General features: G+C 49.4%; 1 protein-coding gene across 1 annotated transcript in view; it reads left to right on the top strand.

The window, feature by feature from the left end:
• The first annotated feature begins 872 nt into the window (after positions 1 to 872).
• The window catches only part of LOC144170294 (uncharacterized), a 209,232-nt gene continuing 191,105 nt past the window's right edge, over positions 873 to 18,999 (top strand). The window contains exon 1 of the mRNA XM_077699996.1: positions 873 to 1,228. Coding sequence (XP_077556122.1) covers positions 1,164 to 1,228 — 65 coding nt within the window. The 5' untranslated portion in view covers positions 873 to 1,163. The remainder of the gene's footprint in view (positions 1,229 to 18,999) is intronic.

Raw genomic sequence — 18,999 nt, 5'->3', positions numbered from 1 at the left:
CCTCAATGTGGCGTTTGTGACAGATCAAGTCCGCGGCAGTGATGCGGCAGTGATTGCGTCGAGTAGTCGTCATCTGCCGTTTCCCTTTTGGTAACAGCGATCCACTGAGAGAAATCGTTCACGCCGCAAAACGCAAAAAAGATTGTCGAACTGGCAATTATTTTTCAGTGTCGTGTTTCTCGTATTGGCAACGCTTGCGACCCGGAAGAGCCTCGTGGTGCGATTATAAAGTGGCGCCTGATATTTCATGCAGTGGTCCCATACGATAGCGTGGCAACGTTCCGTCTTGTTCCCACAATGAAACTGTTGCCGGTGTAGCGGCCACGCCGTGCCGGCGTCCAGTTTCCTGTTTTCGACTGCGTCGCCGCATACATTTTGTGCCGTGTGACGTTGTGCTCCGTGAGTGTAGGCCAAGGCTTTTGCCACCGCTCTACGCCGATGCCGAAGAGGCCCCGGAAGCTCTCGATGCACCTTTAAGCGACGCCCTTTAGCCGTCACTGTCATTGAGTGCGCCAACATCGTGTAAATGTGAAGTTTTAAAAAGTAAGAGGTGCTCGCTTTCGTACGCTTTTTGCGGCCGCGTGTAGCGAAATGGGTTGTTTGTTGTGTTCGGGCTCTGTCACGGCGTGACGGCGACGAGTCTGGTCGCGAAGCTTCCCGGACGGTTATCTGGAGCAGACCGTATACGCAACCGGCTCTTCACGGGAAAACCGCCGTAAACGCTGCCAACCGAGCTTTCTGACTACTTTCACTGACTGCGGACCGCGCTTCAAGCTGGAATTTCTTTCAAATTTAAAAGGAGAAAGAGAGAAGACTTACAACCTGGAAATAAACTCGTAAATTCGTCCTGCAATTGCGAGCACGCAGCTTCCACTGAAGAAAAGGAACCTCTCGTAACTGAGAGAAGCTCAGCGGATGCTTGTGCTTGCCGATGACCGAATGCAAAAGCGCATCCGAACAGCTTAATGTTGCAACAGCTGACTTCGGAGAAGACACGCCGAGAGGATTGCTGATGCACGCGCCAATGGAGCAGGAAATGGTCTCATTGGAGCGTGCGCTCGAACCCCGGGCCCTGTGAAGCCTGGTCGTCGACCCCGGGGCATCATCGTCGTCGCTGCCGTCGGGATTCCTCGTTATTGACGCGGCCCGGCGTCGGCGCAACAATGGGCAACGTGTGCTTCGGCTTCGGCCACGTGCGATCGAGGACGCCGGCGCGCATCGCGTGCGGGTAAGTGAGCCAAACCGATTCGTCCTTCGCCGTTCGCTGCGATCACCCGCTTGTTCGCGCGCGCCGGGATTATTCACACCCGACGAGGTATCGCCGCACTCGTGCTTTCGTAACGGTGTTCGCTTTGACGCACAACGTGTGAGCGCTGGGCGCAAGAGTTGCCGATGGAGCACGGCGTCCCATCATAGACCCCTGTTTTTTGCAGCCAAGTCGGTAATGCTCAACCGCAATCTTTCGTATATTTCTTCAAAAGAAGAGGTTGGGTGTACGCAAATTACGCTCGTATGAGGCTTTATAGGGCACAAGCCTTTGGTACATTAAGATCCCAGTCGATATCGGAGTGGTTTCGTTACATTTTATCTAGAAGCGCCGTCCGAAATCAATGCGTACCGTTTATTCCATACCAGCTTTCTCGCTCAAAATTACAACCTCTCGGGAACCTAGAAAAACCACTTTAGGAAAATGATATTTGGCATTAGGCTAGAAGTCAACGTGAAGATTAAAACGCTAAAAGAACATTTCAGGTTTCTGAATATTTTTTTGTGTAATTCGCTGTCAAATCTAACTCCCCATGCACTTCTATGGGATAGTTCCCATGGCTCAGGAACCCAGGAAAACCAGCCGCGCAACGTGCGCGACTTCAAACTGTGCACAAAGCAAGTATTCACCCCAAATATTGGCTGTGCAAAAGAACTTTTCATTTCGCTAAAAAATTGCAGAGTAATCAGTGTTGAAAGGACTGCCATGAGCGGGAAAGCTGCACTTGCTTTTGTTTGGACGTGCATCAGTATAGTTTCTGGCGTGACGCCTGCTCTGGTATACCCGTATAGCGCTGCCGACCTTCTTGTTTGATAGGCCTGTCGGCGGAGTAAGCCATAAGAAAATAAGAATCTTGATCTTCATAAAACGAAATTAGAGAAGCGAAAAAGATATTGCCGATCGTCGCGAACACTGAATTAATTGGCATTTTCTTGAGTTGGATTCGGTCGAACATTTTTTTGCTGATGGGCAGAAAATCTGCGTCAATCCGTAGACTTCAGCGGTGCGCTGCTCTGTGCGGCTCGGTGTTTCCGGAGTTCCAATCGCACCAGAAGTTTTTTAACCAGCGATGCTTAGCTTATTTCCTAATCCTGGTTCCATTGAAATTCATACCCAACTTTCCTGGGCGAAAGTTGCCTTGAAACAGTAGAAACAAAATTAATTAGAAACCGCGAATTTGGCCAACAAACCTTTTTACGTCGTTTGCTCTAAACATTTTGCGAAGTTGTTCCCGCGCCTTGCAAGAGCAAGCCTACTTAAGTTGTCAAGGAGACTTAAATCAACAACTCATTTTTATTTATATGTCTAGTGTTTCGTTTTTTTTTTCTTTCACCTAACGTTGTATATATCTTATTCTTCCCCATATTTATGTAAGGCCTCTACCCTATCCCCCTATTCCTATGTACTCTTTTCTCCCTATCCCACCTCCCGTACACCAGTAGGCGTTCCGGTGTGCGCCCCTAGGCGAGACAATTTACGCCTGTTGGTGGACCTTCCTTTCTTTCTTTTGTGCAATAAATACATACATACATACATACTGCGAGCTTAAAAATCACAGCAGTAATAGAGCAGCAGCCGCAGAAAGTGATGTGCGTGTGTCCTGACAGTCCTAACGCAGCCATTGTAAATTCGGAGACCCATGGGGAGTGAGATGTCAAGCTACAACTCGCTGTCTCGTCGGCAGCGCCGGCAATCTGAGCTGTATCGTCAATCCCCGGCGCTTTATAGCGCACGCACGCAATGAGGAAAAACGCGCCGCAGGGAATGGACATCTTCTATCCGAAAACTCGCCCACAAAAGAGTTTGATGCGTACGCGTCTCAAACGTGAGGCGTGAAAGTTCAAGGCACTCTTTTCCCACCGCACAGCAGCGAACATGTCGTAAACCCGCACACTCCCATTTCCGCATTCCGCTTTCCAAACCCTGATCACTTCCAAAATAGCGGTGGGACACTCCCCAACGTGGGTGGAGCCGCGCAGACAAAAGCATCGTCAAAGTGAGCGCAGTTCTGAAGCCACACGAGGCGCGCGGGCGGCGTCATTCCGCAACAAAATACAAATAAATGCGGGAAAAAGAACGAGCTGTCTCGACAGAGTTTTTTGTTCCCGGCAACGAATCGTCAACCCGCACAACACAAACGAGTACTCCGCTCCACGCCGGAGTCTGCGCGGCCACAGCGGCACGCCCTCCGCGCAGTCAAGGGCGGCTGTACTGGGCGGACTTGCGGAACCCGCACGCGCTGGCTGGACTCATCCGTCCCGTTATACTTCAAAAAGCGCGCGCTTGTAGGCGCGCGCCCTTTTGTAATCGCGTTACGGCGTCCTTTCACGAATGCTCTCGTCTCCCTCCTCTTTCTGTCTTCTCCTGGTCGACAGCAACGTATGGGCCGGCCGTGCATCATTTCTTTGTACTCCTGTCCGCGCGTAAGCTGCCTTGTAAAACCTACACGAGTCAAGGAGGAAGAAGTAAGAAAAAAAAAACGAACGCGGCGGGTGTTGTGAAACCTCTCGTTCCAGGCTCATCACGCAACGAGGCTTATACAGTTCCGCCTGTAGTTGTGCCCCTGTGTTGTGTCTTCTTTCCCTGAGAGAGGACGCGAGGCCAGTGGGTGCCGTGTACTGGCCGCTGCTGTTGCTGTTATCTTCATATCCTCGAACCCAGTTTGCGGCCTCACTCACAAAAGAATGGCTCATCGTGAAGCGCCCTCGTAGTTGCTGACTCGAAATAGTTTTTTTTATATGCGTACCTAAGCAACCCGCCCCCATCGTGGAGCAGCTTTTCGAAAAGACGCTTAAGTGTCAGGACTGAAACGGCTCACTAGGCATCCGGGTCTGCTGCGGTTTTCTCGGAACAAAGGCTCCTCCTCACAACCCCAGCGCATGCACGCACAGAAGACGAAAAAGCCTGGGATAATCCGAAAGGACACGCTCTTGTTCCTGAGTGCATTCATGTTTTCGAAAGATTTACTGTATAATTTTCAGTGTTCAAAAGTGATCTGCCTACAGTCTTATCTTCTCCAGTCTGCCTTCGCATGTTCTCACGTGCGAGGCCTAGCAGATATTTTTTTTTCCACTTGGAAGCCTGCAAGGAAGCATGCAAGCTTGTATTGCAATCTCCCAATGCTGACACCTTAGCTGTGGCAAGACTTCGCCTATTCTTTATTGGTCTCCTCTGGGCATCCTTCGAACGGAAGCTGCACTACAGAAAATAACCTTGCAGCTTTCGAGAAGTTCGAGCATCAGTTGCTGTTCCTGTCTTAAAAGTATTGTGGCCACGCAAGATCGCAGCGCTGAAAAAATAGGGCCAGGAAACTGCTGACTGTAGGAATCGCTGAAGTGCCAATTATTAGTAGCGAAATGATCCACAGAAATAAGTATGCCGAAAAAAAGCGTTAGGCATTTCACACGAAGCATCAGAGTTTCTGGCCCCTCTACATTTCTTTCGAAGTTCAGTTAATCCATTTTGATTTACATATTTGCTCGCTGTATTTCAATTTTCTATTCGATTTTCACCCACCTACCTTCATTTTGTGTCGAGGTTTATACAACGCCCGTAGGCGCGGTCGTATTTTAAGTAAAGGATAAACTACCCGCGACAAACACAGTTTCGCCCTTCCCCGTCTGCTGTTTCAGCCGATGCTACGGGAGATATTACAGTACAGGGCGTTCGTGCAGCAGCTGAGACCAAGGACGCGGGTTCGATTCCAGGCCGCGGTGACCGCTTTTCTGATGGAGGCGAAAAGCAAAAACGCCCGTGTGTTCGAGATTTCGGCGCACGTTAAAGATCCCCAGGTGGTCAAAATTAATCCGGAGCCCTCCGCTACAACGCGCCTCATCGCCTGCGTTGCGTCGGCGCGTTAAACCCTACAATCAATCAAGTCGTTCGTGCAGCGGGCGGTGTATAGGTCTACGCCTCGCGGTCTGCTGTATGAATATTTTCACTGCAGACGCCAGGGGAACGAAAAAAGCATCGAGGGGCTTCCAGTTAACCGCTGAGGCAGAGCGCGCCCATAGGTTCGCCGTTGACCAATCTGTCGCGGTATGCATTACTGGGGGGGGGGGGGGGGGGGGGGGTGAAATCATCGCGTTGATTCATTCAAACGTTTGTGCAAACTTGCTGGTTCCCCATAGGTACTAACCGTTGTTGTACGTGAAGAAAGAGTACTTCGGGCTCACGCTCCTAACGCGCTTTCGTTCGAGGAGCCCTTATTGCAGAGTTTGCTGTGATTACGGCGCTGGATATAATCTGACGGAGAGCAATAGAGCTTTGCTGCATGCCTTTATCATTTCAGAGGTCGCCAAGCAGCACTCAAAGTGCAATCACAGACCTCCCTAATTTGCGCGCGTGGCACAATATAAAACGCGCACAAGCCTTATCAGCATTGGAAGGATGCGTAAGTATATTGCTATGTCTAAATGCACGAGAACTGCTACTTCTTCTTCCTCTTCTTCATCATCATAATCCTCAGCCTGCTTGTGCCCATTGTAGGAAGAAGGCTTCTCCCAAGATCTCCAGCCACGTTTATCGAGTGTTAGCTAAGTCCATCCTTTCCCACCAAATTTTCGTAGCCCATCCCTCCATCAAGTCCTTGGCCGACCCCTATTGCGTTTGCGGTCTATTGGCAGCCACTCCGTTAAACGGATGGTCCACCTTTTCCCCCACGCGCATGACGTGGCCCACCCACGCCCATTTTCTGCGCTTAATTTGAGCTAGAATGCCTTCGACACGAGTCTATTCCCTATTCTATACAGCTGTTTTCTTATCCCTCAGCGCGACCCCTGGCATTCTTTCCAGAGCCCGTTGGGCCGATCTAAGTTTCCTTTCTTAATTCTGAAGTTTCTTAACAACAGCTGCTCTGTTTAGTTACTGAGCGCGGGATCAGTCACTCACAACGCCCCCTCCCCTTACCCCCCCCCCCCCCCCCGCCCCCTCCTTTCGCGTTGAATACTTACACGCTACAGTGACCTGCGTCAAGAAACGAAGGAGGGCCGGACAGACTAAGCGTCGGTCAACACGGTGCCCGAGCAAGGCCCGTGATTATCGGCGTCACCGCGCTTTCGATTTCCAGTCGTCAGTCAAGCGATAGATGCGGGGCCAAGTGGGTGACCATTACGAACGGGCACCCACCGGCTGTGTACACACACACGCCGCGGCGCGCTCGTTCGTGAATGTGCCCACACCACGGTCGCCCCGCTGTTCCGGCAGCGCGTATACCGCGCGCCTTTGTCGAGGAACCCCGGGGCCAGGCATTCGGACAATGCCACGTCAAACCGTGAACGCAATCAGGCAGAGCGGGTGGAGCCGCCGACGCCGCCGCCTCGTGTTTCGCCCGGCGTTCCTATTTCGCCCGTTTTCAGTTTCTGTTCTCTTCTTCATTCTTTCTGCGCGGCGCGCGCCTTGGGCGCTGTTCGGGCTGCGCCTTCTCCCGCATCGAGCATGCCCGTTCGTTCAGGCCGAAACGCGAGCTGCGCTCCAAATTGTTTCCTCGTTTACCCCGTCGCCACGACGGCCGATGTGCCGCTGATGGGTAGAAGAACGCGCGGCCGCGATCTGGATCAATGCCCCCCGCGCATCGCCTGACACGGTTTAACCACCCGGCGCAGCATGCGTGCGCTGCTGGAAAGCCTCGGTGATGACGGGAGCGTCGGAGGCAAACCATCAGCGTGCCTAGATCTTCTGAGAACATTATCCGACTCTCCGCTTACGCGCGGTAGCCTCCGCGCCACCCGAGCCCCTCCCTGTACCCACCCTTATCGCGGCCTCACCCTCATCCCTCACCTGTTTTTCTGGTTCAGGCGCTGTATTTACACCACCACGGCAGTGGAAACTTCGCAGCGAGTGCATACTTGACCTTGCAGGAGTGGAGGAATACGTGTCAGTCTATATATATACCACGTTTTGGTTCGTTAGAAATATAATAGTCGAAGCAAGGTATACTAGCTACACACCAAGCCAACAAAAGCACTAAGCACTTACCGTTATAACACATGTCCTGAGCGCGCCTTACTTTCTACACTTATTTTTTCCCTGTTTGTAAGACGTGCCTGAACTGCGAAGGCTGCAACAGTGTAGGTTATTTGACAAAGCTAGAAAACTGTCTTTAAGATGCCATCAATGCTATTTGAAGTGGGCCTTCTGAGTAATTTCATCAGGCTGTCTAAACTGCAGCTTTCATCGCTAAAGAGCGCTGTGAAACGGACAATACGGTGCCTCTGTTCTTTAAATATATAGGTATATATATATATAGGGAGCAATAAAACTTGGAAGATGATATAGAACACAAGAAAAGAAAACTTCGAACAAGGTAGAAACCACGATTGTTGCCAACGTTTCGGCAAAGAGACGTGCCTTCGTCAGGGCAACCCCTCGCCTGGCCGGCACGCTTTATATAGGGGTACGTCCCCACGTGAGAGGAGAGAAGGAAGTGGAATTGAGAAAGCGGATTGGTTTGGGAGTATGTAGGAGGAGATATTGAGATCCTTGCCTAAGATATATATCTTAGGCAAGGAGGCTTTCATAGATCTTTCTTTTCTTTTCAAGTCCAACTGCGTTGTTAACTTGGTTCGGACTACACAATCATCCGTACAAGGTATAGGTGAACGAAATGAATAAACTGCTTCCTACAGTGCAGTTGCATATATTGTTAGGTATGGCTGCATACTACATGCCGTGGGCAGCCAGAGAAGGATTGAATTTAAGAAAAAAAAAACTAGTCTTTTTAATACGTTAATAATTGGCTATCACCACAGGTGTCGATAGTCTTGTTAGCACTTGCCTAAGGCGGATGAGGGAACCTTACGGAATCACGGCCGAGGGAAGAACATACGTTTACCGGTCGAACAAGATGCTATACAACGAGAAAGCAACAAACATCTAAGCAAGGCTTATCATCGCATCTGAAAGATGTGTCCTAGCGAGACCTGGGTGAGAGACAAAACGTTATTCAAGTAACTCTGCCTTTACTCTCCTCAACCCCTAATAATCGCACATGGGCAAACGCACCGCGCTGAGGTCAATCTTATCAGACAAATAAGGCTTTGCTTTCGTCAGTGTGATCAGCTTGCATAACTTTCTCACGGTCGGCTCAATTTCTGGGCTGACGGGAATCGCTAAAACCAAAATTTAGCCCCGCACAAAAGCTCTTCGAACTTGACCGCCCCGGACGGCTTCTCGTCACGATTCCACCACATCTGCCGTGCATGCGTGCTTGCGTTTAACAGGCCAATCGATCTTGCGGCCCAATTTTATCCTTTTCACCTCCACTGTGAGTGGAGGGCGGCCTGCTCGAACTTTCCACCGCCGCTGCCCTTAAAAGCGTCCCGATGACCCAAAACTGAGAAACGCATCACTTTCTTTTTCTGCTTCTTCCCTCATCACAAAGTCACCACTTAGGCAACCAGGCTAGCTCGTTCGGTGGACAGGTTTATTTGCAGCCATGCGGGGATGCAATTACTGTCTACAACCCGCGCGCATCAAGGCAACGTCAGCAACAGAGACGTTGCACAGACAAGGCGGCATGGGGCATGGGGGGGGCAGGTAAAGCGGGACCAGCGGGCCTTATCGCCTCGGTGGTGCTCCTCAGGCAGCAGCCGCCTTGTTCGCGCACTTGTTTGTGCTGCCTGGCCAATGCGGTGGTCAGCGGCTGCCAAGTGCCGGCTGCAGCAGCAGCAGTCGGCCCGGCCCCTCCTTGGCTTGGCTACGGCTTCGTCTGTTCGGCCACCACTCAAAATGGGTCACTCCCATTGTTACCTTCGGACCGGCTTTTGTTCCGGCCGCGCACGCCGCCGAGATGGTGCGCGATTCGTTCGGCCGACGTCTCGGCCATGCCTTGGCAGGATTTTACTCTTGCCTTCAGCGTTGTTTGCTTTTGCCTTCTTGCGCTTCCCTGCCCCGAGCTTCGGCCTTTTTTGTAGCTGCAGCTTCTCTTCTCGGCTCCTGATTGCCTTCTTGCAGCGTTGCCTTCATCTTCTCGCCGTCTTTCCTTGTGTCGGTTTGTTTTGCCGCGGCCACAGACCGAGGCTGCAGGGGTAATCACGGTCGAGGAGGAGGACCGATGCCGCGACGCCGACGAAGATGACGGCCACCGCTCGCCCACGGCGGAATTCCTCTCCGGCCGGTCAAGCCGCGGACAGTGCGTCAATTGGCGCCGCGGCAGCACAGGTCTTCTCCGTTGCACGTTGGAGCACCGCCGTCACGGTTCTTCCGTCGTGCGGCACGCAAATATTCGCGAGGGCCTCGCGGGGAGACTGTGTGACGTCCCGAGTTTGATGGGAAGCCCGTCTGACAAGTCGATCCGGCGGAATGTTTGTCGTTCACCGTGCGCGTGCATGTGCGTATAGCGAAATTCACCTCACACACTTTAAAGCGAGACACAGAAGTAGATGGTTATTTTGTCTTTTCAAACAGGGTACGTGAACAGAAAAAAAAAAACGAACGAAAGAAAAGTTGCATAGCAAATAGTTGCATAGCAAACGCAGCAGCCGCCTAAAAAATCGTTAGGAAAGTAGGTTTTATTGTTGAAGGTTTCCATCAGACTTTAGAAAGCAAGTACAGAACTGCAGGAAATTCGTTACCTGGAACAACAGTAGGGGAGATATTGCGCAAATCCGGTTCGGCCAGTCCATGTTTCTCCGTAACACTATCAACGGACGTGGAGTTGAGGAAGTTCTACGCGCCGAAGCTGGGCTGTAAAGCGCGCCGTAGTTGAGGGCTACGGCAAAATTTAGGCAACCTGAATGTGTTAACGTGTGCCGAAATTTCTACATACAGCCTTTTAGTTCTTTTGTTTTCATTAAAAAGAAATTCAGTTCCCTTTCCCTCTGTTAAGAAGGATAACCAGCAAAGCTGCGGTGCCGAGCTTCGACGTGAGCGACGATATATGCTTTGAACCGGTCGTAGTACAAAGGGTGAACGAAGCGAAACACGTTTGTCTGTAATTTGTGATTTAGTATACTTCCTGGTTAATTACCTGGCTGAAACATGGGGATGTCTGTTTCCCTCCAGTAGAAAGCTGTTTTGACAGCGGACGAGATTTTCCACAGTTTTTACAACTTTACTGTGAACTACGGAACTTTGAAAAGCAAATAAAACTCGGCGTAATGTTAGAGTCGTCTTAGCGGCTAATTTTCACGTAATTTTTTTGGGGATAGTTTCAATAAAACAAGAGTTGGAGCCACTTTCTGTAATGATACTCCATCCGAATACGGAGGTGCTTCACTGCGCAATTCTCGGTGTGGGAAAGCCATCTTATAGAAACCAAGCATACGACAATTTTTGTAAAGTCGGCTTCTTTTGCAAACGTTACTGCACTGCTGAAAATACTTTTTTTTTTTTTACAGGGCAAATATAAACCGTCATTATTAATATGTAAATGCCCTAGGACTCTTTAAATTTTAAAGACCGTAGTCTTTCTTGAGCTACTTGAACGGAAAAACTTTGGGCTGTCTGTCTGTCACTCCATTCAGCCAGCCGGCCAAAGTGAAACTGATACTTCGCAATAGTCTTATAGACTCACAGCCAAATCTAAACGTTTAAGTCCGGTGTTAATGTTCATACTTGTCAACATTGTTGAACAAGGACAAGACATTACGCAAATATAAGGCAGCAAATCAATACGTGAGGGATATTTGCAGTGTTCCTTTATTAACAAAATTACGGATGCCTGCTTTTTACGATAGCAAATAAAAAAATACATCAGCCGCAGAAAACCGTCGCCTGCCCATGCTACCTGGCGGAATTCGACAAAATCAAACCGCAACAGCAACAAAAGGTTTCACTAGATAGGTTCCGCGTTCCGGCTTAGAACGCTCGTGGGGTAGGGCAACGTGGTTCTATAAACGTTGTAGTCGGGTGCCTCGATTCACCCGCGTCTCCGTCGTACGGCAGCGCTGGCATCGAGACACCCGACTGGGAGCAGTGGAACGCGGTAAATTTAAATTGACTTGAGCAAACCTGTAGCGTGTCATCTTGGAAGGAACGAGACGGGAGAGGAACAGCATGAGAGGTGAGCGGGAAAGAGAAGGGATGCATTTACTTGGCAGGGGCGTCAGTCGACTATCGTCTTGCGTCGACATTGGCAACGAAAGGAGCAGATACACGGCCATTTTTTTTCATAGAAAATGTAAGCCGTCATATTAATATGTAAGGGGCCTACGACTACTTAAATTTTTTGTGATTTTTCTCCATACGCTGAAGGTGTCGCTGATGCTGTTCCAAGCAGAACAAAACCAAAAGTTGAAAAATTCGCGCGCTATTCCAACAGACGACGCGCGAGCACTGTTAATGCGGGAAAATTGAATTCAATTGAACGAACCTCTATTGCATTAATCATGGGATGAGCAAGCATGGAGGTGAAGAGCGGGAGTGGTGGGAGGGTACAGGGGAGAGTCAGTTACGGCGCGCGTATTTCCAAACGCTTCGCTGCACAGAGCACCCACGTGACATGTCTGTTTGCGCGAGGCAGGACGGTATTGAAATGTCGCCATTGGCTGCGTCCCAAACCTAAAGCGACCTAAAACATACTAAATCCGTATTATTAACAGAAACAACACGTAGATTTGTGTTTGAAAAAAAGAAAAGAAGAGGCAATGAATAAAAAAGAAAAACTAACGGATAGACCTGCTGGGAGCTCGAACCCAAGCCATCAGCGCCAGAATTGATTACTCTACATCGAGGCCGCAGAGCCCGAACGGTAGGCCTCTTTCAGCAGGCGCTCAAAAGAATAGCGCGCGCAGTGACATCACACATGTCACGTGGGTGCTCTGTTCATCGAAGCGTCTGGAAACACGCTTACGGGGGCAGGGGCGGCAGCAGACTATCGTCTTTCGGCGACATTTACAGCGAAGCAAGCAGGTACGCGGCCAATTCTTCGCGAAGTTATTCTTGCCGAGCACGCCCGTTCCGGCTACGTGTAAAATAATGAATTCCGCGTCGCAAGAGACGTGCTTCGGCGATGTGCGAAGCCACCGCTAATGACAGGCGAAACGGGAGATGGTGACGCGCCGACCTCCGTTTCTACAATCCACTCACACGGTGTTCTCCAGGGAAATCAGGTCATCCCGCGGGAAAAATTAGGCTGCTGCACGCGAAGAAGCGCAGGTCGTTTACGAACCTGAGGCCCCGCGTATTCTGGAATAATCAGCGGGGCATAGGGCAGTCGGGCGCCGCGCTCCGTGAGAAAGGAAGTGACGACAGGGCGGCCGGGCTCGCCGCGAAAGAATGGCCGTCCCGTGTACTTCTGCGGTGTCGGGCTGGAGCGAAAGAGTGAGAGGAAGTTTGGGATAAGCATTTTCAATACAAACATATTGCACGGTTGTCATTTCGGGTGAACGAAAGGGGGATAACCGTTAAAAATTGAAAATTAGCAGTAAAAGGCATTGTAAGGAAAGTCAGCCCTGGGGAAGAGTTTTAATTCCAGGACCCCTTGAGACCGCCCGGCATCTTGAGCCCTCTTCACCAGCCAAAGCTGGTCGTCAGGGTACAAGCTGGACAGTGCTCTCTCCCAGTGGTCAGGGCAGGGGTCGTAACAACAACAACAACAACAACAACAACAACAACAACAACAACAACAACAACAACAACAACAACAACAACAACAACAACAACAATAATAATAATAATAATAATAATAATAATAATAATAATAATAATAATAATAATAATAATAATAATAATAATAATAATATAATAGCCCCACATAATATGGTAGAGAGTGCCCGGAGCGGAGGAGTTCTCGGTGGGGGCAAGAATGTGGGCTCTAGCGGGGTGGAGAGGCTTTTACCGCTAAAACACTAAGTCTTACCGAATTTTGTAAGAGATGCTCCGTCGAGTTTTGGGACACCAGCGTGAAGTTTCTTTTTTTTAACACGATGCCGGCTAACGCGATACGTGTGTGAAAGTATGCAAGAAATCGGGAAACGCTCCACTTACGCTCTGGCCGATTCTGTATTTTTACATCTCGCGAGTTTATAACCCTTGAAGTTGCTAGTGCGTTGCGCTGTACCCTGTGTTGTGTGGACATTTAAGGAAGGCTTTTAAGGTGCATAAAATTGCTCAGGAACTCTCTTAAGGCTAGACCACTAGATTTATATGATCACCACGTCACCCCTCCCCCTCCCCCCCCCCCCCACACACACACACACTCAGGCACGCGCACACACATATACGCAAGCGGACAACTGGTTACACATATGCTGTAAGATTTTAATGGGTTTCGCTACGGCACTGTGCGTAAAAGTTGACAGTTTGCACTTTTAAATAACGGTATGTAGAATACCAGTACAGAATGGCTTAAGACTATAGAGTTGGAGCTGGGATCTGCAGCGTCATGAACAACGATGGAGCTCTTTTTCAGCTTCTCTATTAATTTCCAGTTGACATAATTTCTTTTAATATTCCCTTGAGGTTTTTTTTTTGTTTTTGCACTACATAAAAATGACCGAACGCAGAAGACAAAGTAAGCGACGCTCCAAAATATTGCGCCCGGGTATATACTTATAGGTTGCATACGCTGGCTGCCGCAATATTCTAAGCTTGAATTCTGTTTAGAACATAATTTTGACTTAGATTTTGTTCATGCATGGCGCAGAAACGGCCCGGCCTGAGCGACAAGACCTGTGACGACTGCGCTTAATTTGCACACGCCATGCATCAAACAATAGCAATAATGAGGTATTCATTCCTTAATTAAAGCTGCTGTGGGAGCCCGGAACTACATAAGCGGCTGCTAGAATTACCTCAGTGTAAGCACTATCTTACAACAAAGCAACTTGGCAAGCGGCGTTGTCGGACTAGGCGCAGAAATGATCAGAGTGCAGTGTGGAAAAAAGCGAAAAATTGTATAACAAACGTTGAGGGGACAGAGAGATAGACAGGATAGAGGGAGGGAGGGAGGGAGGGAGGGAGGGAGGGAGGGAGGGAGGGAGGGAGGCGGGTATTTTTAAATTTTGCCAATCGTGCTGTTTTATGAAACAGGCTCATTCCAACAAATTTTGCGATAAAATTTCATTGTAGTGTTACGTTCCGAACGACTTCATTCTGCTCAAACGGGTCACCTTCTCCGCCGACTAGCGGCGTCAGCGAGCAAAGACGGGGAAGGGGGCTGCAGGGGGCAACGGAATGGAGCGGGTCGGGGGCGAGTTGCGACCGAATGACCGGGACGGTTAAATTATTGCCCCCTGATAAGGCCCAAGGGCACTGCTTATAAACGTGCCTATTCCCTCGAACCAGAGAGCCGGGACATGTTTAATCTTGAAAGGGCGCAGAAACACAGACGTCTCGTCCTCTACTGCGTATGTGTTCTTTGCTTATTTTCAAAAAATATGTACCCCATCCCCCCGTTTGTACAATATAATGTTGTTTCTGTTGTTGCTCATCTTTCAAATTATTCTGATAAAATGGGCCTTGGCGAGCAAGGGCAGGTAGCTGTGCTCGCAGGGCCGAGACCTTCCAGGGGTCTCGGGCCTGCTGAGGGACCCCTGCAATGCGGATCAAGGCGGAAAAAGCGAATCTAAACTGGCAGGTATAATTCCATCATCATCCATCTTCAGTGACCCTAAGCATCCCTTTCTATTTTCGCACTGCCTCAGCTTTTACATGACCGTATTTGTTGTACAAAACTGGCTGCGGTTCCTTCCGGCTGTAGCTTACTGGTCACGTGAACGCAGACGTTTCACATACCATTGGAACGTCCATTCGTCAGCAAGGGATGACCTTTTTCGCAGCGTGCTACGTGAAGGCTTCCCGTGCGAAAACTTGCCACGACCTTTTTCGGTCGTCAGTTTCTCAACGAGCAGTGTCACGGTTGCTTGGTTCACAGACACAGCAGGCTTGCTGCGTCAATGATTTTACCGTGCGAATCCCAGTCCCCCTCCGCTTGTGAGGCGATAATCACAACCATGAGGCAACAAATCTACGCTAACAGCGAGTCATAATTGCATGTTTTTTTGTGTTGGAGTGGTGGCCTGTTTTTTTTTTTTTGGTAAGCGGAAGTTAAATTCATCATAGATTGTAGATTTCTGCGAAATTGGAAATAGGAGGACCGAAATAAACGCCCTGGCTTCTCCAGGTGGAAGCCCGCACACATGTCACGTGACAGTTATCCACCCGAGGTACAGGCCACAAATGGCAACGCCGGTACTGTGCGTTACCAGGACATCTGGAAGGTCACCTTTTCCAGGTCAATACACACATGACACACGCCCAAGCTTTTGATTTTTAAAGCGACAAAAGAGCACCTACAACTTGAAACTGTGTCCTTGAAAAATCATTCTAATCGCATAGCTGTATTAACAGCTGAAGGTGGTACCACTTTGAGGCGGTCAATGACATCACTGTTAATAAAGTTTTACTGCTCCTCCTCCTGTGATTTTTTTTTTCACGGTAACATCCAATTCCAGCTGCCGTGGTAAAAAAAAGTCTTTCTTATCCAACAAGAAAAGCAGTGTACTGAAACGGCTTACTGTCCTCTAAAGTAATGGTCACACTGGCGCCAGGCCGTGTACATTTATCTCGCAGAAAAACGCGAAAGCTGCCAGCGAGCGCCACACACGAGCAGGTTTTCGATCGCTCAGTTCTTGCGGTGCCTGCAGTGAGTGCGTCGTCCCCTGTGGCGAGGCCTCTGCGGCGGGATTTTCTCGACCGGCTCATTAAGTGCCAAATGGCCCAAAAGGAACCGAAGGGGCCAGCGGGCGGGCTTGGAACCCTACCGGCACCGTAACTAACACGTACAGCACGCCTCTTCGTGCGCACCTACGGAAGAAGGCACCCCACGTGCACGCTGACGGTGCTTGGCTCGAGTTGTGCGACCTGCGTATATGCGTTCCGGGCACGTTCGACGCTTCGGAGGCGGCGTCTCCATTCACAAGCGTGCTGTGCATATTCTCTGGCCTGATTTTTTTTAGCAAGTTTTCAATGCTGAAAGCCTTACTGGAGTACTAATAAGAGCTGTGGGACGATCTTATGCAGACTTGTTCTGTAGGGCACGGGCAAACCTCATTTGGTTCATTTGCGTCATTTAGGGGCTTCGAGTGTGTACGCATCGGTCTCAGCGCAAATCGCTCCATATAAGGCGTTGCCCAATACGCCACTGCTTGAATGTGCTACGTTTTGAGTGTGGAACTCTGTACTCGGTTTCAGGGGTTAGGGGTTAGTGCTTTGTTTTGCGGAAGGCGAGAGGTGAATTCCCGTTGGCGGCTGCCGTTTTTCTGATCGAGATGACAAATGACTTTAAAGGCCCGTGCGTCCGAGACATCGGCGCTCGTTGAAGAACCCCGGGTAGCCTAAATAAAAAAGCACAGTCCTTTCATTGAAGGGGCCACGAAGAGAAGAGACAACTTTCTTCAATTCGAAAGGACTAGCCTCTGGTAACTCACTCGGCTCCCCTGCAGCCACGAAAGACGTTTTTTTAACTGGGAATAAACGCAAGAAATATAAAATATTCTGCAGAAATTCAGATAATTATCTACTAATGCGTAGCATTATTATGCCGCCTGTCTTGAGTGTGAGTTGTCCGCGAAATTTTTCCTTTTTTTTAATAAATGATGTCCGACCAATTATCTTCAATTACGCTATTATGACGATTACAGATGAAACTTTTGCGAAATCGTCAATATTGTGGAAATGCCTTGCGTTATACGCTTTGCCATTTTCCGTAATTTTAATTATTTTTCTTATTTTTAGGCTTTTCAAAATTTTGTTCTACCAATAATCTCCATTTACGTCATTCTAACGATTACATTTGAAACTTTCTCGAAATCTACATAATTGTGGGAATGCAGGGCGTTACACGGCTCACCATTTTCCGTAATGATTTTACATTTTTCTTATTTTTTTTGTTTTTCAAAATACCGTTCGACCAATAGACCCTATGCGAAATTGCTTGGTGATCTAGCAACACTGATGTAAACGAGACCGTCGGCCATATTGGTACGGGCGCCGAACGGGAAGTCTCGTATTGTTTACTGTGGAAGAGTAGGTGACGGTAACGCGGTATGGCTCAAACTGGACGGTGTTTTCCGGCTCTCGACCGCGGATTGTGGACGAAGGACTTGCCTGCGCTGCCGACTGTGTCTGAAGACTCATACCACTCGGGGTGCCGCGCCAAAGACCCATCCGAGCGGCAGCGGAGCAGAGCATGCCGCCTAGCCACCAAGGCGCATTGCTCGCCTTCATCGGTGCGGTCAAACACGTGCGACTCGCAGTAAGTAAATCCTTCTTTGTTTTTACTTGACGCGAGTTAACCGGTATGAGCATTTGTAGAGCACTTTGTTCATCGTTGTTTACCACGCAAATGCGTAGCGGCGACCCTGTTGCAGTAACCCTAAAAGAGGAGAGCGACAATCGCCAGACCGTACCACTAGTGGGTGGATTAGGTATTTTCAAATGCTGTACATGGAATTTACGGGGTGATTTTTGGCGAAGATGTTTACGGAAAGGTTGCGGCCGTTTTCCGTGACGGTCGTCCGCCCGCGCGTTTGCCGCAAAGCAATCGTGCTTTGCGGCGAAGTCAACTACAAAAGCGCACATACGCCTTGAATTTTCTTTTTTTGTGTGTGTTCATTATTTATTGCGCATGCTCTGCGCAAAAATCTGTTTGTGTGTCTTTTTTCTCCTTTTTTGGCGGTGGGGTGGTTGTGTTTGTTTCTAAAGCGCATGTTTTTGGTGTGCACGAATAGATATTACAGTAAAACCTCGTTAGCTCGAACTCACTGAACTAGAAGATTTTTTTTAATTCGATGGGTCATCGGTATAGCCCGAATGTTTACCTGTTTATCTCGAAAGATTCTGGAAGTGAGTTCCAGGTAATCATATTATTGCTTGCTTAAGTTATGACGAACACGATTATGCGGGTACTGGTATACATCATTACCCACGCTGAGGCTTTTAAATGTTAAACTTCCTTCTCTTGAAAAATGCATTAACAAAGCATGCAGAGATACTTGCACGCTCGAACTTGACAAACAATTTTGACATCATTGCTGTTTGAGGTGTAGATTATTGCCCTTGCAACAGTGTTAAGTAAGACACAAAATCTGGTCATTTTGAGTCTGTTCCTTGCGGCCACTTCTTTCTGCGCTGTCCCTTTACCATAAACTGTAGCGGACTAGTCCTGTTCTTTCCTGAGTGTTATTTACTGATACTCTCTCTGTTCTTGAAGGTTGGGCCTCATCCATGTGCTCTGCAGCTGCTTTCGCTCCTAGAAGAAAAGTGGCCGGCCCTATGTTGTGTGCCTCACCTTTGAGACGGACAGTGGGGCGATTGGGGAGGCATCGTGCGAGTGCCCGGCGGGTTGCAGTGGAGCATGGAGTCACATCCTGGCTGCTGTGCACCTACTCGCCCTCTTCAAGCCGAAGGTTTTAAGAGGCGCCACCGGCCGGAGCTTGCGTGCACTGAGCTGCCACAACAGTGGGGACGCCCGAGACAGAAGGGCATCAAGCCAGCGAGTGTCCAAAACATTGACTGGAGAAGCCCGCGATAAAATGGCCCCTCCCTCCCCTTGCCAATGCGTCTGTTCGATGCACGTCGAGTACAGGAGCAATGCGAGCAGCAACAAAGTGCCGTGCAGGCGCTTGGGAGAAAACTTGGTAGCCTTGGGAATGAGTTTTTTGCCCCAGTTGTGCTGGCCTCCCGCTCCTTCCTCCCCCCCCCCCCCCCTTCCCCAGTGACAGAAACAAGGACTGGCATGGCACCTGAAGGGTCACCTATGAGCTACCAGCAAGCATTCATGCCACATT

The sequence above is a fragment of the Haemaphysalis longicornis genome, unplaced genomic scaffold, assembly GCF_048455015.1.
Source record: "Haemaphysalis longicornis isolate Haplotype H1 unplaced genomic scaffold, Haemaphysalis longicornis Haplotype H1 scaffold_2, whole genome shotgun sequence".
NCBI lineage: Eukaryota > Metazoa > Arthropoda > Arachnida > Ixodida > Ixodidae > Haemaphysalis > Haemaphysalis longicornis.
The sequence above is the reverse complement of the archived record's forward strand: the minus strand, read 5'-3'. Positions and strand labels throughout refer to the sequence as shown.